At 37.1% G+C, this 16293-nt stretch overlaps 1 protein-coding gene across 8 annotated transcripts in view; it reads left to right on the plus strand.

The window, feature by feature from the left end:
* The window catches only part of ANO4 (anoctamin 4), a 173360-nt gene that overhangs the window by 115504 nt on the left and 41563 nt on the right, over positions 1-16293 (plus strand). For all 8 annotated transcript variants that reach the window (XM_039704082.1, XM_039704085.1, XM_039704083.1 and 5 more), the window contains 3 exons: positions 8451-8557; positions 10410-10465; positions 10985-11106. In XM_039704082.1, coding sequence (XP_039560016.1) covers positions 8451-8557; positions 10410-10465; positions 10985-11106 — 285 coding nt within the window. The remainder of the gene's footprint in view (positions 1-8450; positions 8558-10409; positions 10466-10984; positions 11107-16293) is intronic.

A 16293-nucleotide genomic window follows, 5' to 3' on the forward strand; every position in this document is an offset into this window, starting at 1 on the left:
ATACTAAAAAACTAATAAATTGGGATGTCAGCATCAGTGTTTTTATTAGCAGTAATATTAACTGCTAACTTCCTTTAAAATTACTGCACATAGGAAAGGAGTTGATGGTTTATTCTGAGAGATTTTTTTTTTTTGTGGCTGAAAGAAGAATTGACATATATGAACCCAGAGTATTTTTTTTAATTCTTCTGCCTTGCTCATGTTCATGTTGGTAAACTGGCAGGAGAGTTTATTAAGTAGTGTTAGTTTCATTAACACTCCTGCTGTTGTTTGATGCACCTTCTACGTCATTGCAGGCTTGGAAACTTTACTCCCAGGCAGACCTGACATTTTCTGCTTAGCTTTCTGTGTGTAGTCTTCCTATCCTTTTGTGTGGGAGTTTATAAAATGTTGGCTGAGCTGGCCTGCATCTCTCAAAAGATGCTGGCTCTGACAGCAATGGTGTTCCTATGATGCTTCAGCCTGTTTCCTGTGTTTGGTTGGTTTTGTTTCACTAGAATTTTGAAATACAGTGACTTGTTCAATATTTTTCTACTGAGTCGCATGCAGGTATTTCAGTTTTTTAACCCAGAAACCCACAATATTGTTTTAGGAATGTGAAGTAAATAATCACTGAAATTCTTGAGATGCTGAAAAGAAGAATTACCATCTAAAATAATTTTATGATAATTTAGCTTGCGTTTTGTCAGTGGTAAGAAAAGTTCATACATATTGATATTTGGGATGGTTAAGGTTTTGCTATAGTACTCTCACCATACCATATTAGCAGTACAATGTAATTATACTGGAAATTGTCATGGGTAATTACTTGTGGAGTTCAGTGTTCCACAAGCACATCATCCATCCATAGCCTAGAAGAACAGCAACAATCTCTTTCCTACTCTTGGGCCTTTAGCTGAGACTCTGCCTCCTCTTCCATCAGGCAGTAGAGCCAAAACTGATTCAGAGAGAACAGGTACAGGACAGGAGGGGTCCCAGTACCACACCAGTGCTCAGCTGGCTGACCTGAGTGTTGTTTAAGACTTTTCATTGAATATATAGCCATTTTTTGAGCAAAGTAAATGTTTGTAACTCAGTTTTGTAATGTTCAGTTCTCAAAGTCCTCAGAGAATGCAGAATAAATGCAAGTTTTTTAGTCCTTTTGCACTGTATTAAGGTGGTAGCTGAAAAATGCCACTATTGTCAGCTTTTTGTCAGAACTTATGTACAGATTTTGAGTTTTAAGTTTGTAGTAGAAGCCATAAAATTTTCCTGCAAATCTAGAATCCTAAGTGAGGGGAAGAGATGAGTGGGAAGTACATTCAACTGTTCTTTGAGAAATAATCACAGGAGCCTAAAATATAAAATCAGTCTTTTAATTACACTGATGAGGATTTTTCTGGCTATTGTACAAGTATTTCTGGAGAACAAGATATGTACTTTTGGCAGTTGAAAATATTTTGGATTTCTGTGTTGCCATAAATCGTTGTTTTCTAAAACATGCTCAATAAAGACCATCAAGTAAATCACTCACAATTCCAACCATATGAAAGCATAAAACTCCATATCCTTAGTTTTCAGATAAGATCTCCATGGCCTCACAGTAGATTTTACCACATATCCTACCTGGAGGCTGCCAAAGTCTTCCTTTTTTCCTGGGTTTATATACTTTTCATTTTCTAAAATATTATGCCTTAAATATTCATATGAGCTTGGCTGCATTTGAAATATTGCAATTTGGGTCTAAAATTCCTTATTTCTTCCTTTCTTCATAGCATCAGATGTCTTTCATGTCACCAAAGAACAGGCAGTTTATCTTTTGTGATCTAGCCACACTTTCCACACAGAGGGCTCTAGTCTCATACAGATTTTATAACATGATCTGAGTAGAAACTTCATTTGCGATAGTTTCTTTTAAAAGCATGGAAAGAAAACTCACCATACTTACAATTCGATGTCTGGGAAGGAAAATAATTTAGAAAAAACCTGACCAGACCTTATTTCCATAGGAAATAGTATTTTAAAAATATTGTTATACAAGGAGTGTGTGCAATTTTAGTAGATCATATCAATAGACTTTTTATTTCTTGCATTTTTTTTCCCATTCAGATGGAAAAAAAACAGATGTGGATAAATTCAGCTTTCCAAAAAAATTAAGTTTGTTTTAAGAGGCACAGCCAGCCATTTGTCCTTCCTCCAAAGAAGAAAACACAAGAATGACATTTGTGAGATGTGCCTAATAACTTTTGCAGCACAGCTTCAGGTTTTCTTTTAAAAGCATTATGGCATACTTCATAGGGTATATCTCAAAACTGTCAGTACAAGAGAAGACCAAAATTCATCTTATTCCTTAAGTAATAGAAAATCTCTTTTTGGAGGAAAGAAGTTCTGCCAAGCACTTTATTTTTTAAATTGTTTGGAATACAAAATTATTATTTTCAAGATAGACTTCTGAGTAGTGTCTCTTTTTTGCAGCCACAGCTTGGAAAAGGTCATGCTTATACCAAAGTATTTCTTCTGAAAATTATCTGTTACAGGAATGCACAAGATATGAAAAATGTTTACCATTAGACACACTTAGATGTTCTTCTACTACATCTTATTTATTTCATGTAGTCAGCTGCTAATCACTTGGGAATAGTAACAGCAGCAATTAGCTGCAAATTCTGAGATAACTGTACACTAGCTAGGAAAATATGTTAATTGCTGTTTAGAGATATCAAACTATATCAGGAGCTATTTCCTCTTTGTTTTTTCTTTCAAAGGCAATAAACTCCCTGATTAAATATTAATCTAATATATAATTGAATAACCACTTAAAATAAATATTTATTACTTAGTGAAAATAAGATTTAAAATTTACTCAATTAGGAGGACTAGGATAGTAACTTGATTAATTAAGCAAAAAAGGTCCCTGCATAGCAGAGGTTAATGGAGTTCTTCTCACTTGTATTATGTCCCCTTGTGTACACGAGTCTTGTATTTTTTTCCAGATTTCCAAGATATGTGTCTCTCAAAGACAGCTTGTTTTTTCAACCTTTTTCTGATGTTCAAATTGGTCTTAACAAACCCCATCTCTACCAAGGTGATCTGTGCCCATGTTCCCTTGAGCCCCCTCACCCCAAAATCATGGATAGATCATGGAGCTGCTGCAAATGGAGACATGGCACAGGGCTGCTTGGACACTTACTTGTTTTGAACCAGGATGGTCATTCTGGTGCTCCAATACATCCACACTATAATAACTATACGTTTTTAAATGGCTTTTTATAAATGGGGAATCACAATTTTGTAAATCCTGCTCTCAGACAAATCTTTGTGCTGCCAAACTTGGACATGCCCTGCAATGGTTTTTTTGACTCCCTCTGATTTTGGAAGTTTTAAGTGCATGAAAAATAGAAGGAAGGAGGGCACCCCTGAAAAATACAAAAGGCTCCCTCCTTCTATCTCAGGTGAATATTTCTAAGTGAACTAATTTAAATTAAGAAGCAGTCTGAGGGGAAGACGGATTTGGGGCAAAGGCAGAGGAAGGTGGAGGAGAGATTCAGCTCTTTCATGACTTTGTATTTTACTTTGGCAGTTTTGAGGCTGTGGTGCCAAAGTGGAAACAGAGAGAGCCACTACAACATTCTTCATCCCAAAGTGACCCTGTTTTAGGCCCTGTATGGTATGAAAACCCCCTGCTAACCATTAATAAAAATGTCCTTTTACATAAACAAGACAATTAGCTACAGCCTTAAAAATCAAGCAAAATGAAAATCAGCAAGTGCTAATAACATAGCCATTCTCAAACAAATAAAGTAGAGAAATGTGTGGTATTATTCTCAGGAGAATACTGCAGACTCACATTGCTGCTTTTGCTACAGCTGATGATTTACTTACTTTATGTTAAATGAGCTATTACCTCAGCCAACAACAGGTTGGCTCTTGGCTCTGTGATTTACCTGGGAGTACAGAAGGTTGGGCACTTTTCCTGTGCTAAGGAATACACTACTCACATAGAGGTCACTCCTTCCAAAGACATCTGTGCTCTTAGTTTGTACTGCTTCCAGCAGAAAGCAATTTTAGATATGGTGAGTGTCAGACATCAAATGTTTCAGTGTCTCTGGATCCCACAGTGCAAAGATACACATGGATCTGCACATTCATCCGTCCTCCCTTTGTACCTTTTCACCAGGCCACAGGTGTTCAGATTTCAGCTTGTTTATCTTGCCACTAAAGCAAAAAACAGTCTTTTCCCGCCTTTTGCATTCCCAAAATATAAAAAGTAAAATAAAGCAAGAAAAGTAAACCCACTTTTTTTCAAATGTGTATTCAAAGATTCAAGAGCTAAATTTACCCTTTAAGGGTTTGTACAACCTGCAAAATTACCAAAGACAATGTATGAACAGGAATTAATTGGTAATTTTTTTCTTGGTTTAATTTGCACTAATTTGGGTTTTTTCTTTAGACAACAGCTAGCTTTGCTGTGCTTTGCTACCCACAGAAAGATAGTTTGAAATTTCTAGTTCACAGTTTAGTTAAAAGGCTACAAATACAGCTTCAAAGCAATTAACCTTCACTGACTCTTCATGTCTCTTACAACATAAATGTAAAGCAATATTTCCAGAAGGACATTTTTGAAAGGGACTTTAATTAAGGATCTACTCTGGAAGCTTTCCTTCCAAAAGTACTCTCATTATCTTCATTGGGATTTGCCTTTTGAGTAAGGATAGCTCGCACAAATAAGACTTACAGGACCAAGTTAATGATTATAGCAGTTGTGGAACAAATCACTGTCTTTATCTACCTATACATTAACTTCACAGGTAAAAAAATTATAATATATTAGTCCTTACTTGTTTTTTGTCTTACAAATGAGGCAACAAAATGCTGAAAACCATCAGTGAAGAGTCTAATAAATAAAGAGTAAACCCTTACTGAGCCTGAAAACAAGCTGTATTGCTCTTATGAATATTCAAATCCTTGTGCGTGTTAAAAATCTAACAAGGGCAGCAGAAACAGAACAGCTGAGGAAATTCTTCCACCTAAAAGCAGCAAGGGTTAAGAAATTCACTAGAAAGCCTCTGCTTTATATGGTTCATAGCTCAGTAATGTCTGATAAATGTTTATGTGTACCTAGTTTGAAATTGTCTTCAGCTCTCTCCCCTGTGAACTGAAATTTGAAGTGTGGGATTCTTCACAGACTGAGAAAATCTTTCTCCTCTGAATTCTTCATTGGATGCTGTAGAACATGGAATAGCTTTGATGGTTATCCTATGAATATGGATTTGCCACCCACACTCAGAAATAAGACAAACTGAAGCACAAAAATTTGGGGGGAAGAAACGTCCATGAAGCCTGGGAAGAAGGGGTGGTGGCTGAAAGGGGTAAGCCCTACACTGAGCTGCCTCATTCTCACCTGACAAGAGCAGCTCCTGTGGCTTTTGAGATAAATTGAAGCCTGCCTGACATTGTCCTAATTTATGTCAATGTCTAACCAGGATGTTGTAACACAGATACAAGTACCTGAGATATTCCCAATGTTTAAAGGCCTTCCACTCATGTCTGCCTCTTTTTGTTTTCTGTGCCACAGATCCCTGCCCCATTGATTATGGTGATGCTGCTCTTTCTGGGTCTACTTTACAGAAAATTTCACAGAAAAAAAAAAAGATTGTTTGAGTTAAGCAGATTTTCAAAACCATATGACTTCAAAATAAGTGAGGATTCACTTATAAGTTCAAAATTATATATAAGTTAAATATATACATATAATTTCAAAAATAAGTGAGGATTATTTTTTAAATGTTACCACATGCAATTCTATCCCATAATAATGATATTGTTAGGGATTGTCCAGGACATCCAGAGGACTCATTTTTGGCACTATTTCTTCACCTTTGCTGAACTCTTAACATCTCTTATTTATCTGTGTCTTCATTAATAACTTTGGAAAACACTCAAGGGCATTTTTTTGACCCTGTTTGATCATGGTGAGTCCTTCCTCTCCTCTCCCCCTCCTGCCCTTCTGGCACAAGACTGGGCAGGGCAGAACCTCTGCAGCTCATAGTCTCACAAGTATTTTAGGACTGCTTCAGCTATTCTGGAATAGGCAGAGTTCTTCATGGCAGTTATCATACTGAGGAGTTTACAACTGCTTCACAGACACGTCTGGTTATCTCTTCTTGCCCATGTGAGATCAAAAGCTATAATAAGACAATTACTAAGTTTGCAAATGAATGCAAATGACTAAAGTGTTTCTTTAAACAAGTGATTATTTCTTTGTTTTTTAGAGTTCCCGTAATCTCTGATTTTTGTCCTTTTGCATTCATGGCTCGTGAAAAAAGAAATTCTTAAATACAAACAAAACTATTAAACAAGTTCTTCAGAAAAGATGTTGAAATGGCTATCTCTAGTTGCAGTATGAGACAGTTGTGATAACAGATGGGCAAAATAACCTCGTATTACAAGGAAAATAGATTAAGGTGTTATCTGGTTCCATGCTGCAGGTTTCCCAGATAAGGTGATCCAATTCACAGCTGAATCCTACACGAACTCATCAGAATGACGAGTTAAGCTAAGTCAGAATGAGAATTACTGTGCTGTTTTGATATCTGTGAAGTTATCTTCATAGTTCTTTAACTGTCTGGGAGGTGAGGTCTTGGATAGTCAGGCAATAAAATAAAATTAAATAAAGAGCAGAAATCTCTTAACTATTCGTTTCTGTTTTACTCCTGTCTTTTAATTTGTTTCTGCTGCTACACAACCAGCCTAATACAGAGTTCCAGCTTCAGCTGAAAACAACACTGTTCTACTTGCTTCACAGTTTGGAATTTATAAAATATAATTTCTATCAGCATTAAGATTTACATCAATAGAGTAATATTTTTTCCCTCAAAATACTTTTGGTAGTTATTATTTCACATACTGATTACTTTCAGCTGAATTTGATACTGGTGTAGTGGTAAAGATACATCTTTATTTCCACATATCTTTCTGTATCTGAACGATAAGCTCAGTCTTACCTACCTTTTGAGTATTAGCAGCTTGAAATGGAATAGTGGCCCAAAACTGTTCCTATACAGAAAAGGCAGTGGCCAGTGGATACCAATTGCATTTGCTGTTTGGTACCAGCCCACTGGTAAATCAGCATGCACATGGTAGTCAGCAATATGCATAAACCTAATTGCCTTTGGTAGGTACTGCAGGGCATGAGTAGGACTTTGGGAACAGCAGGGAAACGAGAGGAAGCCAGAAGTACTGAGTACAGTAGTGAGACGATTGTAGACACAGAAATGGCCTGTGAGTATCTGGGTGAAGTGGCAAAGGAGACATGAGATAGTAATCTCTAGAAAACCAGGTTTTATTACTTCTGGTGTTCTTGGAGCAATTTGTCTTTACATACCTTTACTTTAGGAATTTTTTTTTACTGTCAGCCTTTGAAGAAGAACGTGAGGATCTTATGTACACATTGCATTGTATTGAAAATTCAGCTGAGAATTTTGATAATAAAGAGGGAGAACACGAAGTTCTCAAAGTCCAGAAGTTGGACTCCTCATTTTTCAAAATTACTGTGGAGGTGCAAAGCTGTATATTATTTCCCATGGGTAAAGATTGATTCTGGAAAAAAAAAATTTCATTTGGGTAAAATTACCTGAGGGGAAAACTGAGCAGTGAATCTCACATTGTGCAAAAGAGAAGGTGAAGTGAAGCCATGCCAAGCTCTTGATTAAGATGATCTCATTTAAGGTCATATTTGTCTAGTGTGCTCTCCTACAGACTCATCTCTCTATCACATCTCTGTGACCTTAACATTTTATTTGGTAGTTTATTCAATTCTGCAGCTCTTCAAAAACACAGATGAGGAAATCAATGTTGCCTCCTATCCGCAGGGTTTGTTGGGTTTTTTAAAATTTATTCCATCTAACCTATTGAACACAGAACCTGTATTCATACTTAACTTGATAAGTGGCCTCTGAGAGCTAATTTTCTACTGTATTTTAGCTTCCAGGACCAAATGTAGAAGTATATGATACTTTAAATTTCTAACATTGTATTCAGTAACAGTTTTCAGTAAGAATGGTTTACCAAGTAAATGTTTACAACTGGCTCTTAGTGGTAAAGCATAACAAAAATCCTGGAACAGATGTGAAATTCTACTGCTGCACTTACAAAGATACACTTTTGCAATTTTTTGTGCAAGAATTTTGTAGTTTTCAGTGGATTATCTAAAAGTGATGCATATGATAATGAGTACTTAAATATCTTCTATCTTTCTCCAGATTTCTCCATGTAATTCTTTGTAAGAGAATGAATACATTTACTGACAGCATCTCACCTGGCATCTCTTAATCAAGTGTATTTTATCCTCCCTGCACGTGCTTACATACTGTAGATTTTTAGAGTGCTACAAAAATAATGTAACTAAATATTTGCCTTAAATGTGTTATTACATATTTCTGAGATGCCCTTGTTTTTTTATTTTTATGTAGCTTCATAATACACAACAAAGATACTTTCTTCAATAATGCTACAAGAAGTAGAATTGTACACCATATCTTACAAAGAGTGAAATATGAAGAAGGCAAAAACAAAATTGGTAAGTATTAAGCAATGTGCTTTTAAATGTGTCCTTAAAAAAAAGAAAGGAGAGATCTGCCTGGCCTCATAACCGACTCTTTTCCTTCCTTTTTAATCACCTTGGTTTTGACTGTTTACATCTCACCCACTGCTGTGGTAGGGGCTTTGCCTGGAAGATGTGATCATCTCCCTGTAATATCAGTCAGCTTTCACAGGCATGTCACCACATGGGATTTACCATCTCTGCAAGAGAAGAGATGATTTAAACATGAAATATTAACAGATTACAAACAGTGAAGCAGAGAGACTCATGCAGGGAAACCTTTATTCTTTCACAAAAATGTGCTTGGAAGGATGGCAACATTTGTGCTGCTCTACATCTCAGGCTACCAGGCTTCTCCCTGGACACCTCTCCATCCCTAAAGGAGATGGAGGACTCTGTACCTCTGGTGTTGCTGTAAGTCAAAGGGAGTTCATCATTGAGGTCCTCAGTACAAAGAATGCTATGCATAACTGTGGCTTCATTTTCAATTAGTGAGTGGAGTGGAAATTTGGAGTGGCACACATGCAGGTCCAGGAGAGCAGGCAGTCACAGAGGAGAGATAGAACATGAAACAGTGGTCACCTTCTGCCAAATCACACAGAGCTCATACAGCTTGAGTACCACACAGAGACAAATGTAGAGACAATCTCCACAAAACTCAGCAGTCTGTTTCATTTTCCTGCTGTTTAAACCTCACCTTTCCTGAAGAGGAAGAGAAATGTCCCAGAACTTCTTTCTTTCTCAGCTGCTGGGCGGAGGGCAGCAATAGCCCTGAGCAGAGCTGATGTTGCATCTTGCCCTGCAATCCCTGCCTACCTCAAGATCCCAATCTCCCTCACATGTGCTGTACCTGTAGTGAACACAACCTTGCACTGATCACTGAGCAGAGCAAAGCCCAGCTCAGCTGTACGAGTTTTACTTTTCTGACAGAGAGATTAGAAGAAAATATATTTTGTCAGGCAGATGCTGATACTACCACTGAAAGTGTTATTCATGTTGACTTATTGCTTCTCATTGCTGTGTTCTTGCTGCTGTCTGTCCCCTGTGAATTAGGAAAGGAATCAAGACTCTATGCCTCCTGATCAATAGGGATCAAATACCTTCAGGTTCTTAGTGTGGATATTTGGTTTCACATTGCCTGGTAACAGTACAGTCCTATTTTCATGATCTTCCAAATGAAAAGCACTGACATCTCAGCAAATATTATTTCTCCAGGCTCTCATTAAAGGGGCACATGGCCTGAGTGAGTGGGTTGTATGATTACTTTTTTGTGCCACATAGGAATGATTTTATTTTCTGGTCTTGTAATGTTGCAGTTTGTCTTGTTCCTTTCTGCCTGTTCAGCAACTTTCATAAGACACAAGCTGAACACATTTTAAAAATTTGTTACCATATGGAAATTATTAGTTCCTGTTGCTTTAGTGGTCTGCAATTCAAAAATATCAAGACCTACCCTGAAGTTTTTAGCTCTCAAGATATGCAGCCTTTCATCTAAATAGCTTTGTTAGACCGTGTTTTATAAGGTCAAAGTTTAAACCTGGTGTAAAGTCTCTAATGTCACTCTAGTTACACTGAAGATGGATTTGGCAAATGAATCTTTAAGCCTCTAGCATAATAAATTATAGATTCTGATTAATATTTGAACAAGTCTTTCTCTGTATTATTTCTTAGTTATCAAAATGTATAGAAGATTAATTTTTCTACATGCATCATGTACTGTCAGTTGGCTTCCTTCTTCATTTAGCCAGTTTATGAAAATGTATCTTGCTTTTTACTTAGCCATTTTTCTGCTCCTGTTGGTAAATAATTGAATACTGTTGATTCTCAGGTCTGAATCGATTGCTCAGTAATGGCTCCTATGAAGCTGCATTTCCTCTGCATGAGGTATTTTCCTCTTTTTTTTTTTCCTTTTTGAACAGACATTTCCCACAAAATGAATTCTTAGTCATGTAATTATTTATCCTTAAATTATTAATGTCTGCCTCTGACATGCTTCCATTTAGGAATGCTTTTTTCCTTGGGGAAAAATTAGGGGCATTTCTTGCAAAAAGAGATTAGTAAAGAGAGTTGTTCTGGATCTGTTTGGTAAAAACTCTTTGAGTTGATATATCAATATGTTTTCAGAGAGGAAAAACATCACACTCTGGGGGGCTTTTTGAGATTCTCCAAAGATTTTGTTAGCATTTATAGGCTATGACTTGGATATAATTTATTATAAAAGTCTTAGGAAAAATATTCTCAAATCTTAGTGACATCTGTTGATTTTTTTAATGCCATATTTAGCTTTTGGAGCACAAGTATGTAGTTTGCATAAATTGTGTTATCCATGCTGCTAGTAAAAGAGATTTCTTAAATATTCGTTTTTGCTGCTGTTATTCATTAATGTCCAGATTTTTATTTTAGGGAAGTTACAGAAGTAAGAATTCAATAAAAACCCATGGAGCAGAAAACCACAGACACCTGCTCTATGAGTGCTGGGCTTCCTGGGGAGTGTGGTATAAATACCAGCCACTGGATCTTGTAAGGTAAGACTTACCTGCTTTTGCTATGTCCCATTATAGTTGCTTTGAGCGCAGGTTGTTTTACTTCTGACAAAACCATGAATAGCTATTTACTTTATGTGTTTTTTAAAAACTGGTCCTGAAGTCATGGGAAATAATTTAGTTCATTGTGACACTACATCCAAAGAAATATTTATAGAGGAGTTTGTAGAAGGACATGAAAGTGAAAGAAGTTTCCTTCCAGAGTTTCCTGACACCATAATTTGTAATGAAGTGTTTACAGGATGTTTAAGAAAGTAAAAAAGGAAGAGAGAAATCTATGGAGGCTGGATATACTTGATTAGACATCTGTCTACAGGAGGAGTTCTTCCTCCTTGGAGCATGGCTTTGGTGAAAGATAGGCTCTCACCAACTAGATCTTTTTCCAAAAAAACAACCACAGAATGAGCTCTGGATGAAGTTTCGTCATGCTTACAAATGCCACAGAGCAGAGCTTACAGTTGCTGAGTGTGCTACTGTGTTCACAACACTGGTGGTGGAAGTCTCCTCTGTACCACTACCCTCTAACTCAGACCAGCCACATCACCACTGTCCAGATTTTTATTCATCTTGGAAGCAGTCTGCAAAGAAAAAAATGCTGAGAAAGCTGAGATGTGATTCCAAATTCTTACAGTCCTTTTAAATAATGTTTTCTAATAGTCTTGCGTGCACTAATAGAGGATTACATATTTCTTACACATATAGAGAGCCAGAGCCTTTACTGATCATGATGGCAGAACTAATATTGGACCTTAATGGGATTTTTCTACTTGAAGAGAGGGGAACATGGAGCTACAAAAGCCTATTAATAAAGTCCTCAGATATATCAGGAGCACTGAAGATAGATCAGCCATCAGGAAGGGTCATCCACAACATGCAATTGGTCCAGCTTATTAATTGCCTCTTTCCTAAGTCCTGTAACTAATAGAAAACTTTGCTTTTATTTATTCTTAAAATTGTTTCCAGATGAAAGATTTGTAGAGGGTAGTTCTGGAGACAGACAGTGTTACTGATTAAGGCCATAAAAAACCCATCCATTTCATAAAACATAGAGTTTCATTTCCATGGATAAAAAGCTAACTAAGAAATACAATAAAAAGTTTTACTGAGTCATGTAATTTTTTTAATGCTTTACAAAATAATTTATAAAATCTCATCATTTAATCCAATTTTATTTCTTTTTTTAATACACTGGATAAAATTTGGAATTTTTTGTCAAATTACACAATAGAAATCGCTGATTTATGGAAGAGCCAACAGTTATACTGAAGGGGTTTTTGGCTTTTAATTTCCCAGTACACAAAAATATATTATTATCACAGTACAAACAACTTATCTCTATAGAGTTTTATAATCATTTTCCCATAGTGGTCAAGGCTATGCTCTTCATCAATTCTTGTTTGTGGAAGTACTCTTGAGGCAATATCTGGTGATCGGTTTAATTTGATGATCAGGCATCTGAAAGGTTTTTTAAAATACAAGAATAAATGGTTACAGAATGATCAATGTTAGAGGTATGATTATTCTAGACCTTTATAGAAGCCTTCTTTCATAGCCTGGATTTAAAGATTTTTTAAGAAAGTTTATTTTTCATCAGACAGATTTTTCAAAATCTATTAAAAAAAAAAAAAGGCTATAGGCTCCCTAGCTGAAGTCAGGAGTGGCCTGGTGTTGTTGAGTAGGTGTTTACCCAAAGAGGAGAGGGGCAGGGGGGGGTTGTGAGATTCCCTGAGCATTGGCAGCAGCCTGAGTCACAAGCCACCAAACTCAGCAGGTCCAAAGCTGCAGCCCCAGCTCAGCTGCCGTGTGCTGCCTGGAACACATCCACAGCTGTGGTGAATTCACTGAAGAAGGGTAACAACAAAGAGAAAGGAATGCCTTTTCCTTCTCACTTCACAGATGCTGGATTACTCACATTTCCTCAGCTCCTGCTGAGTTTTCAGAGGATTTGAAGATTTGGGAGGAGCTAAGGAAATGTGAGTAATCCAGCATTTGTGAATGAATCTTCCACGTGTACAGCCACTCTCAGCAGTTCACACGTTTATTGAGCTGGAGACTTTTCCTTGCAGAGCTGATGACACCAGCAAGACCTGCCGTTCACTTCACTTGGAAGTATCTCAGTGGGCATACTTTAAAAAAAAGCTTTTTTCAGTGCCAGTTCTACAGCAAGAAAATCTTTCCCCCCACCACAATAAGAGTTATGTGGGATTGTGCTTGAAGCTTGTAGCGTGGTCATCTGTCCAAAAGAAGTGGCTGGATGTTGATTCTTCCACAGACATGGCTCAGAACTTACACTGCTAGTTGACATTATGCTTTAGAAAGGCTAAGAAATAAATTAGATGTAGATAGTACATTTATGCCATCAATAGATGTGCTATTTCTACCTTAAAGTCAAGTTACCACAATGGTAAGTGAAAATGTTCATACTCCAGTGCTGTTTTATTTTTTCCTTAGATGTTAAAGTGAGGTTTTTTCCTCCTGTGCTGCCAGTTTGGCAACTCCCAGATTACATTTCATCTCATCAGCTGGCTGTTATGGAGATACTAGTCACTAAAAATAAATGAGAAAAAGTCATTTGAGGGAAATTGCATGATTCTGCTTCCACTCTGCTTTGAAACATGTGGCAATTCGATGGCACTGAGTTGGCATAATTTACAAAGCCACTCCTATTAGTCAACAGATGTGGTACCATGACTTCAATTATACATCTCTTGGAATTTAGTGTCCATAGATACTTTACAATAATAATTTATGACCCTTAGAATTTATTATAATTGGAAAGAAACAGGTCTCATTATATTTATGTGCTCTGGGACCATGTAAATCAACAGCAACAGTTGCAGTGATTCCTGGGGACTTTGGATCACCTCCTTCACTCTTCTGTGCCTTACTGCGTCTCTCCTGATTGTGCACAAATTGCTCCTGCTGCTGCTTGTGCATGTAATTGACAGGACAAAAATGCAGGGAGAAAACTGGTTTTTAAGTTATTGTAAATGTATCTAAATGAACTTGGAAGCAAAAACTGATGCCTGAGCAACCTGCATTTTGCTCCATGTCTCCATTAAATGTCTTGACTGCAGGCTGACTACTCCCCTTCAGTCTCTCCTGTCAAGCCTTCCTACCCACCCCATTGTTTCTGACATGAGAGCTTCATATGTCCAAAACACTGCTGGAAAGCTCGAGTTTCTGTGATGTAGAAAGTTCTGTACAGAATTTCATTCTTACCTGCAAAAGAGTTAATGAAAATAGATAGGTCCTTGGCTTGAGCCCTGATATGTCTACATTCTAGATCCATTACTTCCTCCTAGGCATGTGGAAAGCAAAATATTTTGTAGTGAGGATCATTAAACATAGGATAATCCAATATCACATTTCATAGGTTGGAAATTAGACTTTGTAGCTTAATAATTTCCAAAAATGTGCCTTATTGATAAATATGGATATTGAAATCTTGACCCAATTAAGTCATAGCTCTACCACTGGAATGGGTAGAGGGGATATACAGTTCACCATTAAGGCAACTGGTATTGAAGGGCTAGTATATAGGCTAGCTTACAACTGAGAAGCTGAAATTACATTTTTATTATTATTTTGATGGTACAGAATATATGAGGATAGGAGAGATTGATTGGTCTATTGGGTGCTTGGGGGTTTTTTATGTCTCCACTTTTTAGGTTAATTGTGGAGAAAATTTTCTGTTAAAGATTCAAACAATTTTTTTCTGTCCATATAATTAATCTGAAAACCTGGATAGCAATAAATTAGCAAAGTTAACAAGAACACAAAGATGTTATCAACACTGGAAAATTTCAAAGAGGCCTTGAAATGTGTAGAATGATAACAGGTGAAATTTAGGTATAAGTCATGCATAGTGATGCATTCTGGAAAGAAACCTCTGGAATTCTTTGCGTACATTGCTGAGCCCTAGCTCAGAGAGAACTGCCATCACTGAAGAAATCCACGTGAAATTTCTGTTCTTTACACAGTGACAGAAGAAGAGAAGAAACAAATTTGTTCTTCAAACAAATACATGGGGAAAATTGAAGAGAGTGACAAAGGCGTCTACATGTTTGTCATCTCCTGAGGGTGTGATGGTCCAGACTAGCTGAATTACATATTGGAATAAATGTGGAACTGCTCTGAATATGGCATCTAGGAAGGCCTCTAAAGACCTTCTCACTGGCACAGTTTGTTTCCATAGCATTTAACTGAGTGGTAGCACAGACTAAAAAGAGAAATTTCAAACTCTGGGGCCAGAAGACTTGATATATTAAGTTGATCCGGATGCAATTTACAGTAGTACAGCCTGTGCCTGTAGAATACCAGCTGTGTTGCAAAGGGCAATAATGGAATATCGAGGCTGTTTATCCATATTTAAGCCAATACGTATCAAAGTAATGCCAACCTCCTTCATTTATTTTTAAAACCTGGCTCATATGCCTTTTCCTTACTTTTCAGAGATGAGTTGCTCCTCATCAGGGACAGTCTTTATGCACACACTGAACTTTGCTTGGGTCTTCATCTAGGATGAAGGTGTTTGATTTCTAGATCAAAAAGAATACTATGATTTGCACCGTTAGATTGAAGGGCTCAACAGGATAGGAGATTATTTTTGCCATTAATACTTGTTAGCGAGAGGGTTGGAACGAGGAAGCATTCATCCTTGAGTGTAGGGAATGAAGTAAAAAATAAAGCTTGATGAAAGAGGTGGACTTCGCTACTTTGAACTATGTACATGGAGAAAAATAGGTCATCCATACTTAGTGGAAATAAGCTCAAATGTGAGTTTGCATTTTTGGAGGTGCAGGCGCAGACTGACGTCCTAGGTGTCAGGAAAATCATCAGGCCAAAGGTTTCATTTACACTCATAAGTCAGGTCTTAAAAAGCAGTTTGCAGTGTGTTTTCTACAATCGGTCCTGTTGCCTTTGTCAGAACTGAGCATATTAGTGTTAGCTTACCATCTCTTTAGTCTGTGAATTTGAGTCTCTGTTGAATGACAGAAGAATAAAAACAAAATGACAATACTTGGCGTCCTGTACGGAGTGGGTAAACTCAAATGAAGATAGTCACTGCAGATCAGTATCTTCCATCAGAGCATGAGCTCAGGCCAGAGAGATATTTCCCACACTGGAAATTTTTAACAGCAACTGGAAAACTACTAATTTTATGCA

The sequence above is a fragment of the Passer montanus genome, unplaced genomic scaffold (genome assembly GCF_014805655.1).
Source record: "Passer montanus isolate IOZ18808 unplaced genomic scaffold, ASM1480565v1 scaffold17, whole genome shotgun sequence".
Classification (NCBI taxonomy): Eukaryota; Metazoa; Chordata; class Aves; order Passeriformes; family Passeridae; genus Passer; species Passer montanus.